The sequence below is a fragment of the Schistocerca serialis genome, chromosome 6 (assembly GCF_023864345.2).
Source record: "Schistocerca serialis cubense isolate TAMUIC-IGC-003099 chromosome 6, iqSchSeri2.2, whole genome shotgun sequence".
In the NCBI taxonomy this organism is placed as follows: Eukaryota; Metazoa; Arthropoda; class Insecta; order Orthoptera; family Acrididae; genus Schistocerca; species Schistocerca serialis.
Genome location: NC_064643.1, coordinates 438,397,596 through 438,410,396, shown reverse-complemented (window position 1 = coordinate 438,410,396; position 12,801 = coordinate 438,397,596). Strand labels below are relative to the sequence as shown.

At 39.4% G+C, this 12,801-nt stretch overlaps 2 protein-coding genes across 2 annotated transcripts in view; one reads left to right on the top strand and one right to left on the bottom strand.

The window, feature by feature from the left end:
* Positions 1 to 8,733, bottom strand: part of LOC126484541 (E3 ubiquitin-protein ligase MARCHF2-like) — a 52,159-nt gene extending 43,426 nt beyond the window's left edge. Inside the window, exons 1-2 of the mRNA XM_050108089.1 lie at positions 8,505 to 8,733; positions 8,227 to 8,359 (exon numbers count right to left, since the gene is read on the bottom strand). Coding sequence (XP_049964046.1) covers positions 8,227 to 8,359; positions 8,505 to 8,594 — 223 coding nt within the window. The 5' untranslated portion in view covers positions 8,595 to 8,733. The remainder of the gene's footprint in view (positions 1 to 8,226; positions 8,360 to 8,504) is intronic.
* Positions 8,734 to 9,272: 539 nt separating this feature from the next.
* The window catches only part of LOC126483675 (SUN domain-containing ossification factor), a 254,712-nt gene continuing 251,183 nt past the window's right edge, over positions 9,273 to 12,801 (top strand). The window contains exon 1 of the mRNA XM_050106749.1: positions 9,273 to 9,413. Coding sequence (XP_049962706.1) covers positions 9,355 to 9,413 — 59 coding nt within the window. The 5' untranslated portion in view covers positions 9,273 to 9,354. The remainder of the gene's footprint in view (positions 9,414 to 12,801) is intronic.

Here is a 12,801-nt window from a genome sequence, read left to right as displayed (position 1 = left end):
GGTAGTCATCTTGCTGTCACTATCTCACCACATCACCAGCCTTCTGCATTATGACCGCTGGCAGATGGTCAACACCTCCGTGCCAGATGGGAGAGCATACGTGTTAACTTTGCCAATCAATTCCTGTGTCTAGGATGAACTACATATCCCAATCTCTAAATTCTTTTATCTAGTGTGAACAGCACCATATACACAAGTAATTATAGGAGCCTTACAGAATATCTTTGCCACATACCGTGTTCTTGGGAACCATTGTGACAGTCAACAGTACTCAAGTCATTTCCAGTCTTACGCGTGCAGAATTGCGTAACCCACCTTACAACAATGTCACTCCATCCAGCCTCCAATGGGGAACCTGAGGACTTCATTTGTTCAAAATAAAGATGCATAAAAACACAGTCTCAGAGCTTGCAACTCAGTTCCTGGCTTCATGTAGGACCACACTGATCCCATGGCTGCTGTGTGATTGCCATCATTGGACACTTAACTTTATTTAACTAACACCTCGGCCACACCAGCACAGCAACAGCACATGTTACTCTGTGGGTTCATGTCCACTCTTTTGGCTGGGTCCCAGTCTGGTTCCCCAGCAACATCATAGCCACCGACAACCAAAAAAATGTTTGTAACAAAGGCAACAGCACAAGGCTGGAGAGAAGCACACAAATCAACTGCATCTGCTGACTGTGGCACCATCACTGATGCTTTAGCTGGCCAATTATGACCAAGGCCACATCGAGCCCCTGACCAATATCACAGGCCAAGTGGATATCAACAGAGAGGGATCCCTTTCATTATCTGAACAGTTTGCTTTCAGTGAGAAGGCAGTCATCTGGATGCCAACATCCGACTCCAGTTATGAGATATCACCACTGCTATATGCAGCTGACACTGAGATCATGGAGCCTCTACCACCGACATTGCCCTATGTCAAGCTGGCTCCGTCAACACATTACTGGCCGACACACACACATGCACGCACACACGCACACTCTTCCTGCCCTTCCTATTACGTCAGTCCCATTGTTGGTAAGGTGCACTTTTAACCCTATATGTTAATTAAGGTGATTTTTTTTTGTTGGGGGGGGGGGGGGGGGAGGGGGAGGTGACAGCAAGATCAGTAACCTAAGATCATTGCTACCACAGACTTCATCAACTGCTTCAAGATAGCATAGCACGGTTAGCACATGGACAGAATCACCGACATTGTCTACCTCACATACTCTTGTCACTGCCTAGCAGAGCACAATCACTTCAGACTGTCCTGAGCTTTTACTGACAACTCTCGCTGGTACTTTGATACCATCTACCTGTGACTTATTCTGTTATATTTGGTGGCCATTTTTACTCTCGCAGAATTGCAAATTTACTTTGTGGATCTTTTGGCTGACAACCTACAATGTTTACAAGACATGGACTGGTCATTCAGGCTATCGGTGTATTCTGTATCATGCAAAATAAATAGCTTATTACACTAACCAAGTATTACAGTATTGTAAGGAAGACAAATGAAGTGCAGCACGTATTAATGTCACGTGCCTGCCTTCCTTCCTTCCTTCCTTCCCCCATTTTCTCCTGAAAGGTAGATTAGGGATAAATTGGCTTTCACATCTTTCTGTATAATTATAATGCACAATTTGTTCACCATCATCTAAAGCTAAAGAAAGTGTGATTTCAGCTGATGATTCCCCTGATCTCTGTGGACCTGAAGGTACAAAGATGGATACTTCATTGGCTGGAACAGAGTGGGAAACAGTGATTGGCTTTAGTTTATTATTTTGAATGTTTGTCACTCAACAGACCAGCAGCAGCAGCCTTGACTGCTGGGCATCAGTGCTTGTACTGCATACTTTGCAAAAGCAATAAATGGGCAGGCAGTGATAAGGTTGCTTGTCATTGTTTCTGCAGAAATGTGTTAACTTTGATGACTAGCTGCTTTGGGGCTCCACAAATGAGGCAGTGAATATTCTGTCTAATTTCTAACACTTAAAGCAGTGTAAAGAATACAGAACATACCAATATACCAACATACTCTCAGATGACTGCACACAGCTTTAGAAAATTTTGGAAGTACAGGAAAGTTGGTTATCTATACTTCAAATTACTATTTATGACACACACAATTTCAGCTACATTTTGTTTTCCACTGCATCGACATGCAATGTGGCTCTGAAACTACACTATTCCATCATTTAAATTAAGAGTATCATGTGACTGACACTACAGAATCCACAAAATTTCTTGGATTTCAGAAAGTTTATCACTTACCGGCTGTAGCAGTATTGATCAGGAGAATGCCACTTATCAGTCTTTGTATTTAAGTGTGTATACAATTCCCATGGATAAGGAACATGTAGAGACAAATGTGTCCTCAAATTTAAGTTAGATTTAACACCGTCTGTATAGATTGCAGTATGCCACATCCATTTTCTCTGTGATTAGAAACAAAAGCAAACTTAACATTGCTACCAGTATGGCGATGTACGATTAGTTTCGTAGAAAACAAATCTACAAAATACTTTGAAGCAAAGCAATAGCAAAGCCCTGTATTTTGGCCCTGACAGACCAAATGGGACTGACCGACCACTTTGTCATTCTATGCCAACTGTCTCTGGACATGAATGGAGTGGCTTGTGGTCAGCACACCACTATCTCAGCCATTATCAGATTTCTTGATGTTTGAGCCACGACACTCACTCAAGTCACTCCTCAGTTGGTATCACTAGACTGAGTGGGCCATGTTCCAGTCGTCCTACAAAGGAAAAACCCCTACCAGCACTGGCAACTGCATAATAACCAGACATGCTGACCACCACATTACAGAGGCAGACAAAGCTTTGAGAATCTGTATTTTCCATCTTTCACTAAATTTATTCCATTGACACAAGAAAAATATACTCCATAGCTTACAACATGCGCAAGAAAAATTCCAACAACCATCCACGAGCTGATGTAGAATTTTGCAATATGTTGCACTAATACTATCATAGCCTCTTTGGTTTCCAAATTAATTGGTTCACAGAATGTCCATGATGCTTTGAGAAACAGATCAGTCTCCTTATACTGGCAGCAGTTGTGGTGGGCATATACAACTGCAGAATTCAAATAGCATGCTTGGAAGATTAGGGGTGCCAACTGTGGTTGCCAAATCAAGAAGAGTGTAATATTTTCACCAAATGCCTTTCAAAATAGACTGCCAAGCTGCATATAGCAAATGCTTTATTTCAATTACTGAAGTTCAAAAGCACATTTCTACTGCTTCCTTAAATATTATACACCAATGAGGTCAATAGGCACCACAAACTTCATAGTTTATGGCAGGTAAGTGCAGCTTTTCCGTTAAGTCTTCATATCTTTTTCAGATGTTCTACACAACATTAAAATTCCATATTTTGCAAGTAATCAGAAAGATGGGTTTAATAACCCTTCTTATTCCAGATCAGTTGATTCTCATGGAAGCTCAACTACCACAATGTAGGAATGTAAGCTGGTTGCTTCAGTTGTACCATCACACAGCCATCAGAAGTTGGTGTTCTTCAAGCAGCTGGCAAAGCCACAGATAGCTGCTGCTACTGTGTGCTGGACTGTCATGAAAAATAAATATTGTAGTGATTGTCTTACGGGAATGCAGCCAACACACTCATAACCAACTCAACAAAACTAAAAATAACCTTTCTGGGGGCACCACCTTGAAGTACTGGTTATGTTGGTGGAGATGCTTGCAGGATCTCTTGAAGCTGAGGGCTATGCTGATTAGTGCAACTACTAGTGGGGCCTCCCATGCCAGACAGACCTCAGTGGATGAACCAGACAGTGTGTCTCAAAACAACCATCTCTCCCATATCCAATTCTATAACCCTTCCCCAATTCCCAAGACACTCACTCCAAGGTGTGATGCAATCCATGCCAAGGGCTGCATGGCAGTGGTGAAGTTGTATCATTGATGGTGCCTCAGGGATACCAGGCAAGCTCCCTGAGTAATTAGCCTTGCACTTCATGTGGCTCTGCGGTGTTGAGCGAATAAATCCCCAATTCTTGCAGGATCAAAATGGAACAAAAAAGAACAAAACAAAACAAAGACGTGGAAATCACCACTTAAGTTGGACTTGTTCAAGATCAAATCCTTGTCTGGACCACAGGAGAAAACTTCTCGAAGGACAGAAAGAGAAGGCGAAGAATGACTTCCTAACAGATCTCTTCTATCTCCAAGACGGGGAATAAGGGAAGAGCCAAATATTCCCAATTCTTACAATACTCAGAACCAGAAAAAGTTGAGCCAAATACAGGAAAACATACCCTTAGTACAGCACTCTTGGTTTTAAGGATGGGGGTTATCCAGCAGGGGTATCCACTGATCCACATTACCTTACAACAGATGGAGGTTGTTCTGATGGCTCTCTGGAAAGACTTGAGGGCACAAATCCATGCCCCAAATTCAGGAGAGTCTCCCTGGACTAAGGTGCTTTACTTTTTGTCTGGGAGGGAATGGGAAAATTAAATTGTCTTTAGGAGATGGTGCCAAAGATAGCCGTTTGGACGTTGGCAATAGTGCTGGTCGAGACAATAGCCAAGCTCTTCCAGACCACAAAGATATCAGTTTGGGACAAACTTTCAGGATATTCCTTCAGAGACTGTTTGAGGAACTAAATGAAAAATGACCAGAGTCAGAGAGATTGTTCCACACTTTTCAAATTCCTTTATTACAGCTTTCTACCATGTTTCATTAAAAGCAGCAGCAGCAGCAGCAGCAGCAGCAGCAGCAGCAGCAGTGCAGTCGAGACATCCAGTTGCCTACTGCACGTGTATCCACAATGTTCTGCAATGCTGATAGAGCATGGTGTGGCCGAGTGGTGGCCAAATGTCACTGCTTCTGTCAGCAATGCCCCCCCCCCCCCCCCCCACACACACACACACACTTGGCAGCTAAGACAGTGACGGCCAACATGTGGCTGTTCCTGCAGCACTGCCCAGCTGGCAACAATGGGTGATGCAACTGTGACCCAGTGCAATAGTGCTGTGGTTGGTGCATTATGTTCCAGGACTTGGCTGGCCCTGCAGCGGTTCTGTGTGTCTTGGTGTCGGGGCGAACTACCCTGATGTGAGGTGGAACTTCAAACCCAGTACAGCATTCCGGATGGCGCTCCAAATGTCACAGCGGTTGCTCACCACCATGGTAGTGCTACGATACCAACACAAGGTGACTTCAGTACAAAAGTGGCTAGGTATTTGTATGCTCATGGCCAGCACTTGCTTGGGCTTTGGTATGCCCTATGGCATATTTATTCAACACCTCACCAGCTGCTTGTGTGAAAAGGCTTTCATCTTCTTCTGCCTGGGTGCTGCTGTGTCAACTATTGTCACATCTTGTCTGTCTGACTGGCTTGCCTCACAACATGTGAAGGCTGTGGTGTTTTGCAAGGTGTAACATCTGCGCTTACCTGTGGCTGCTGTAACCTGCTTCTTATTTTGTGCATCTGACCAAATTTGGTCGGTGTGCTACATTGTCCTCCCTCTTAACATGACCCAGTTCCTCATTCCACCTTAACTAAGCTATCTTTAATTTGAAATACCCTGGTGTTTCCCTTACGCACCACTTAACCCCAAGCCCCTTAGTTTTCTGCCCAACTTAACTTATTGTTACAATTCTCTCTAGTGCCTCTGAAGACTTGGGAATCCAGTCTACCAGAATTTGAACAATGGCTCAGGCTGAACATTATCTTGTTCTCCACTTTTTGTGCATGTGAACAAGGATTACAATTAGCAGAGTAACTGTTGCTGCAGTAACTGATATGGAAATAGTCAACGTCATTCCCCTCCAGTATTCATTCTCCCTATACAATTCACATGCTGCATCAGTGTCTCCACAGAGATTCCAGCCCCCTGACCAACAATGAGTTTGTATATGGACTGTATTAACTCTGATGCCAACATATGGTTTAACACAGATTCATAGCTGGTAACATTCCCACAGGGTTCCTCTGGCCAATACAACAGACTGCGAAATGCTTATATGGGTTATTCCTGAAATTGTGGCAGGTAGATGGAAAGTAAGTTCCATTATTTCACATGATGACCCATTTGTTAATAATCCACTCCCATCCAACTCTAACCACCCTGATATCTTGTTTTCCTGCTCAAAACAACTGGCTACTACTATTTCTTTGTCAAAAGTAGAGTACAACCAACATGCCACAACCTGCTGGAAGTACAACTCAGGCCTAATGACTTCCTTGGAATCATCCTGCCCTTTCTGACCAAACAGTATCTTCAATGCACAGGAATTCTGACTCTCTCACTACCCTGTTTGGACAAACTGTAATCTCACTTCTGTAACTCTGCTCCTTTCATGTCTGCTCTTATCATATCAAAGAAAGGTGGTCCCCTGTTTCAGTATTATCATTTCAGCTACCCCAAACTTGAGTATCCAGTTATTTATCAGCCCTTGAGCCACTGTTGCTGCCAGTTTGTTTGGCATTGCTACTATTTACACATATCTCAAAAAGTGATCTATAATATGGATACCTATTTATTCTCTGCAGGTACTTCACTGAAAGGACCTAAGACATAAATCCCAAGAATTTCAAACAGTGTTAATGCTTCAGGTAACACCTGCAATGGTACTCCCATTCAACTCAAATCCACACTAAGATTCACTCCACATACTGGTTCACACCTGTCTTCCTATTCTTCCACCAATATCTCTCCACTACTCTCCTGTCGGTAGCCCTATGTCCTCCACAACCTGCTAACATGTGATCATGTGTTCCTTGTAGCACCCTAGCCCTCAGTTTTGCTGGTACTATTACTTGTGGTACTAATTTTGTTTCTCTGTACAACCCATCCTGCTACAAATTGTGTTGTCTACTACACTGCTCACACATCTTCTGCATTGTCTGCCACTTCTTAAGCACATTACCACCTATGTGCAACACGACTACTTTCCTACTCCTGCCATCTGCATTCCATGTTTCTTTTCAGATTTACATATAACACAGTAAATCTCAATCATACCACCCATCCTGTCAACCCCCTAGACTGGTCCCTCAACCTCGGCAATCCCTTCAATGCTACATGACCTATCATCTACATCTACATGGATACTCTGCGAATGAACTTAAGTGCCTGGTAGAAGGTTCATTGAACCATCTTCACAATAATTCTGTATTATTCCAATCTCAAACAGTGCACAGAAAAAACGAACACCTGTATCTTTCTATGCGAGCTCTGATTTACCTTACTTTATTATGATGATCATTTCTCCCAATGTAGGTTGGTGACAACAAAATATTTTCACATTCAGATGAGAAAGTTGGTTTTTAAAATTTCCACAAGATCTGAAATATTTCAATAATTTCCAGTATGTTTTCATCATAAGGCACATTTGCAAAGAACGTGCTGTATAAAACGCTGGTTAATGTCACCTAAAACTATCATACTAATGAATATACACCAATACAGAGTACAAATAGCTGGCATCTGATATTATCTCTAAGTTTTCTTGGCATGTTGAATGCCATACTTTATGGTGTGCAGCCAAGTTGTCTAGGCAGCGAGCATGTGTAACACAGCTCACAGCACCTGCAAAGTGTGGGAAGGATTTCTGATCAAAATACAGTGCATACAAACGAAAATAGTAAAAAAACTCTAATGAAGACATGAAAATACATTATTTGAAATCTCTTTCAAGCCTGCCTTTTGTCATCATGGAAGCACCCACACCTATAAAGTATTTTTTGTATGATTTTGTAAATTTTTTGTTGTTGTAAGCTGCCTACCGTTTTTGTTACTATTCTTACCACCAGGTTACTTGATAACGCCCTAGAGGGCAAACTTAGCTATTCGATAACTTAATTAAGAATTAATTCAAATAAAAATGGCCTCCTGCAAATTGAGGACTACTACTGATAAATTTACTGCAGCTGCTGACAAGCATACCGAAACATATTTTCCGCTCCGAAGAAACTTCTGTTTTCCATTCAAAACAGTGCATCTTCGCCAGAACATATTAAAATGTACTGATAATTTTCGTTCCAAGTAAACTGCGAGAAAAGAAGGCTAAAGAAATGCACCATAATTTTACTAAAAACACGTACAGCTTTGGCCAAATTTCCATTTGCTCCTGCAGTCTAATCATCAACACTTTTAAAAAGAATAGAGCAGATACTCCAATATAACACACATATTTGTTAAATTTTTTTGCTTATAAACGATTAAGTTAGGGCATACCATCGTGGCAAATTCTGCATACGACACTCGAGCTTGAAGAAGTTGAATGGAGCGATTTCGACACATTTCCTGTACTATTTGGTTCACTTTGTTGCAACTGAATCACAATTGGGCTGACGTACAAACGACTCTCCTGCAACAAGTTATATTTACTCCGTTATTATGTCATAACATATAATATCATGCTCCTGTCAAGCATGTCCGACGAATGTTGGTAGTTTTATACTTCTTTTAGCTTCACTATCATCTTTCCTATGAATAGCTTTTGCCTACCTTACCTCTGTACTACAAACAGAGCTTGCCTGGGGCGTATTTGGTGAATCAAACAGGTCGTTGCAATGTGAAATTCCTTTCCTTTCTCCGTCCATATTTTGGTACTCAGCCCACTTTATATCTTAAACACTTCGCTCCAGTAAATTCTTTCGCATCAATCCAAAAACTGAACATTTTACGAGCAATTTTGAGGTACATCATAAAATCAAACGTAGCTACAACATTAATCTTTGGTTCACGGGCTGTCAAAATAGTCAAAGATGTAAAATAGAGGAGACGCCAATGATATTTTACAAAATCAAAATTACTTTAGTTATTCATTAAGTGATCTATTATTCTTAAATACGGTGTTGATATTGTTTTTCTTGTACACTCTTAATGTCACTAGTTGAATGAACGCACCCAAATGATTAAAAAATTACGATAAGTTTGTAAATAGTCAGTAGATTCGTTAAAATAGATTTGTAAGCTTCGATTTGTAAGTCACTATTGTTAACGTGACGTAGCCAACAGCGCCATGAAATTCTAATCTGAGAGGAAGAAAGTCCGTTGTCAGTTACACATATCAGTAACTCTCCCAACCGAAAAAGCCATACGAATCAGTGCACTATTCCAAACAAAAAAAAAAAAAATAAACAAAAAAAGTTTAAAACTTTTTGCATGTTGAGTTCACAGAAATGTATGCAGTTCATAAGCATAAACAATGGTAATATTTAAAAAGCTCCGTTTTGACTTATTTAAACCGGAGATAATACAGTACACGTCAAGTTGTTATGGTGGTAACAAGTTTGTTACTTTGACTTGCAAACGCTTACGAAAAATGAATTTGCAGGAAATTAGTAAAAGTTTCATAAAATGAAGAATAGTGTTTCTTTCATCTGTTTATGTTTGTACTGCATTCTGCTTATGCCAAGGTCAGTTTCTTTCCTCTGTCATAAGCTGTATGTTAGTAAATACAATTTTCGAACGAAAGACTGAAGGATTATTTTGTAGAGCCAGAAAATAAATGCTGTTTTCTCCCATATCATCATCATTGCCACGAAATTATTGCCATGGATTCTATGTGTGTCCGCATTCTAATCCAAATTATATTAATCTTGTAAAACCAATGTCGCATTCATTGTATTCTGCACCCCTGTCTGCCCCCCAGCTACTAAACGCTATTTACTTTTATTGGCTGATGAAGTTGGTTTGCATTCGTCTACATTCGACTTTATGAACACGAGTGATTTGTGGGTTGCGTTTTAGACCCGAGGTTCAGTTTTCAGTTAATTTTTGTACTCCTGTTTTATTTACTGGTAACACTGTTTTTTTTTCTGTTACATTTGCGTATGGCCACTTTATGGCTTGACATTTAGAGATAAAACCAGGTATTGACTGCACATTTCACATTCTGGAGAATAACATTTCCCCTCAATGCTGACAGCATAATTAACTTGAGGGCCTACCTGTTTTTACTTCTGATATTTGAAGACAGGAGAAACAGTTAAGATCCAGGATTTCCTTTGTGTTTAAAATGCTATTGCCCTTCTTGAATCAATGGATCCCAGGCTTTCTCAGTCTACATTTATTTTGACATTCAGTTTTTTTGTGTAAAATAATCTTCCATCTGAGATGTGTTCAAAAAATGGCATTCATGACAGTGTTGAAGGTGTTCAAAATCAAAATGCTCTAATACAGCGGTTCTCCAAATTTTTTTTTTAAAGAAAAAAACAAAATTAGAACATAGATGCTGCTCTTGCTGTCCATAATTTGTTTGTAAATGTGCTGGTCATTCTGCATGCACATGTGTGCCACCTTTCTGTTGCAAATGCTGAATGGTGTTAAATAAGCAGATATTTATTGGTGTGTTAATATGTACATGAGGAATAATCCAATCTTTTACCTTTGTTCATAATTTGAGTTTTAGAAAATGTGCAGTGGTACTGAAATACTTATCACCCTTACTTCGGAAAAACTTACAGATTTATTTGAAAACTATAATTCCAATTAGGACACTGATCAAAATCTCCCAGCTCCATTTGTATGCTTCCCATGTGTTCAGGTTAATGAGATAAAAGTTAACAACAGCAAGTTCTCAGTAATATAATCATTCTATTAGTGTGTAGTGTAGGATTCCCCAAACTTTCCCTACCTCCATCCCCACTCTTGAAATCCTATTTGTGGTGACAGGCTGCACTGTAGCATATACCAAGGTCTACATTAGGTCAGTGAAGCCAACAAATATGAAGGTTGTGGTAACAGACTGTTCTGAAGCTTAGCCAGTTATTTACATTCATATCATATTTAATGCACTTGGCCATATTTAAAACACATTTCTTCACAAAAACTACAAAGTAAAATCAGAAAACCTATGTTAAATAATGGACATGCCTCAGGTGAATATTTTGATGCGTAGTATTTGCATATATCTCACAATGGTCCAGTACAGAATTATGATATTTAGTATATACATACCATGAAAAAAAGAGAAGTTTTGATAAATCTGATATTGTCTTTCAGTGAGATTTAAATTCAGTGTCAGCCTCTGGAAAATAAAATGGTTTGCTTCTGAAGTGATGTAATTTTTTAATTAGGCAGCTCAGCAAAAACAGCATACTTTCTTTTTACCAAGTTATTAATTAATTCATTACGAATTTTATTTCTGATGCACTTAGTTGCACATGATATGATATTGTGTAGGCATCAGGATGATATGTGATTTAATTTTTGAGCTTTATTAATATTGCTTCATGTAGGCGTATGTGATTTAGTGTAGTATGTACATTAAAAGTTCTGATGTTGTAGTACTTTGTATTCATGAGTACTCTTTTTTTCCAACATTTCAGTGCCATAGTTTTAACATTCCTCTGCAAGGCTGAAAAAATATTGGGAAGGAGGGTATTGAACATAAGGCTGTTCTGTAAACTAAGCAACTTTTTAACTTAAATGACAGTGCTGCAGAAGCCTAGACTGTTGGTATGATGTACTGTTAAATTTCAGTATTTTAGAAGCAGGAATGTGAATGACATGTTAGTATAACATAATGTGCAATGTGTTAATTTATGAGACAGAGAGATGAGCCAGACCCGGATAACTGTTCATAGGCTGGCACTCTGGCCAAACTGCATGCAGTTTTTAAGTGGTTCCCCTCACTCATTTAGGCAAATGCTAGACTCGCTCCCAAATTCTACTTCAGAGAATACAATAAGCAACCAGTTAAGCTATGATAACACATAGCACAAAATTTACACAATTAACAGACACGGCACATACGATTCCCCATCCTTAGGTTATCTTGATGACTGTGATGTTAGGGAGGACATCCAGCCCATAGTTAAGAAATAAAATAAAATTTGCCAAATTGTGGCAAAATGAACTTTACACTAGATGGGACAAATACTAGGGAGAAGAAGAAAAAAGCAGGAATGAAGAATAAGAACTATTTGCAGAAAGAGGAATTTTAGTAAATTATGAGCAAAGGTGGAAGATTAGATTATTCCTCATGTACATATTAACACACCAATAAATATCTGCTTACAATCTGCTTTTTTAACACAATTCAGCATTTGCATCAAAAAGATGGTACAATATGCAGACATTTATAACGAAAGGTTTCTTTCTGTCTTTCTTTTTTTAGTTGTACATTTGTAGATTAGGGTTTAATAGGAGATTTGTACTTAGAAAATAATGAGTGGTTCAAAGTATTGTGCTCATTGCGGGTCAATTGAACTTACCGATGATTCTCATTTGCTATGATCTGTGATGTAAATGGTGATGTTGTAGTGCACAAACAGAAAAAGAATGGAACACTGACAATATATTTTGAGTGTATATTATTTTTTAGGATGTAGGTTGTTGTGACAGGCTGACCTGTTGCATTAAAGTAGTCTAGGTTAGGTGAAAAGCTGACAGTTTAGTTGTGAGAGTTGCCAAAGCTGTATCAAAGGCTTCAGTTAGGTCGTGATTGCTCTTTGATAACATTAAATAGTAGAGGATCAGATGAGAACCGATTGTGCACAACAGTTATAATGAGACAACAGGTGATGCACATTTATCAGTAAAAGATGATATTTATGAGTGTACATAATTTACTCATATCAGGTTGATTTTTTACTCTCTAAAACAATTTGAAGAAATTGATCTTAACATTACTTCTTGTATTCAAAGAGATGTGTGAATGTTATTTTGTGTGAAACATCCAAGGCCCCAAAGATTAATGAATATTGTGTTGGGCAGCATTTTGTACGCTGTGTCATAATGCTAGATTTCAAAATGTACCTGCTGTAGTAGAGTTGGTGAAAGAAGATTTCTGACAGTTGC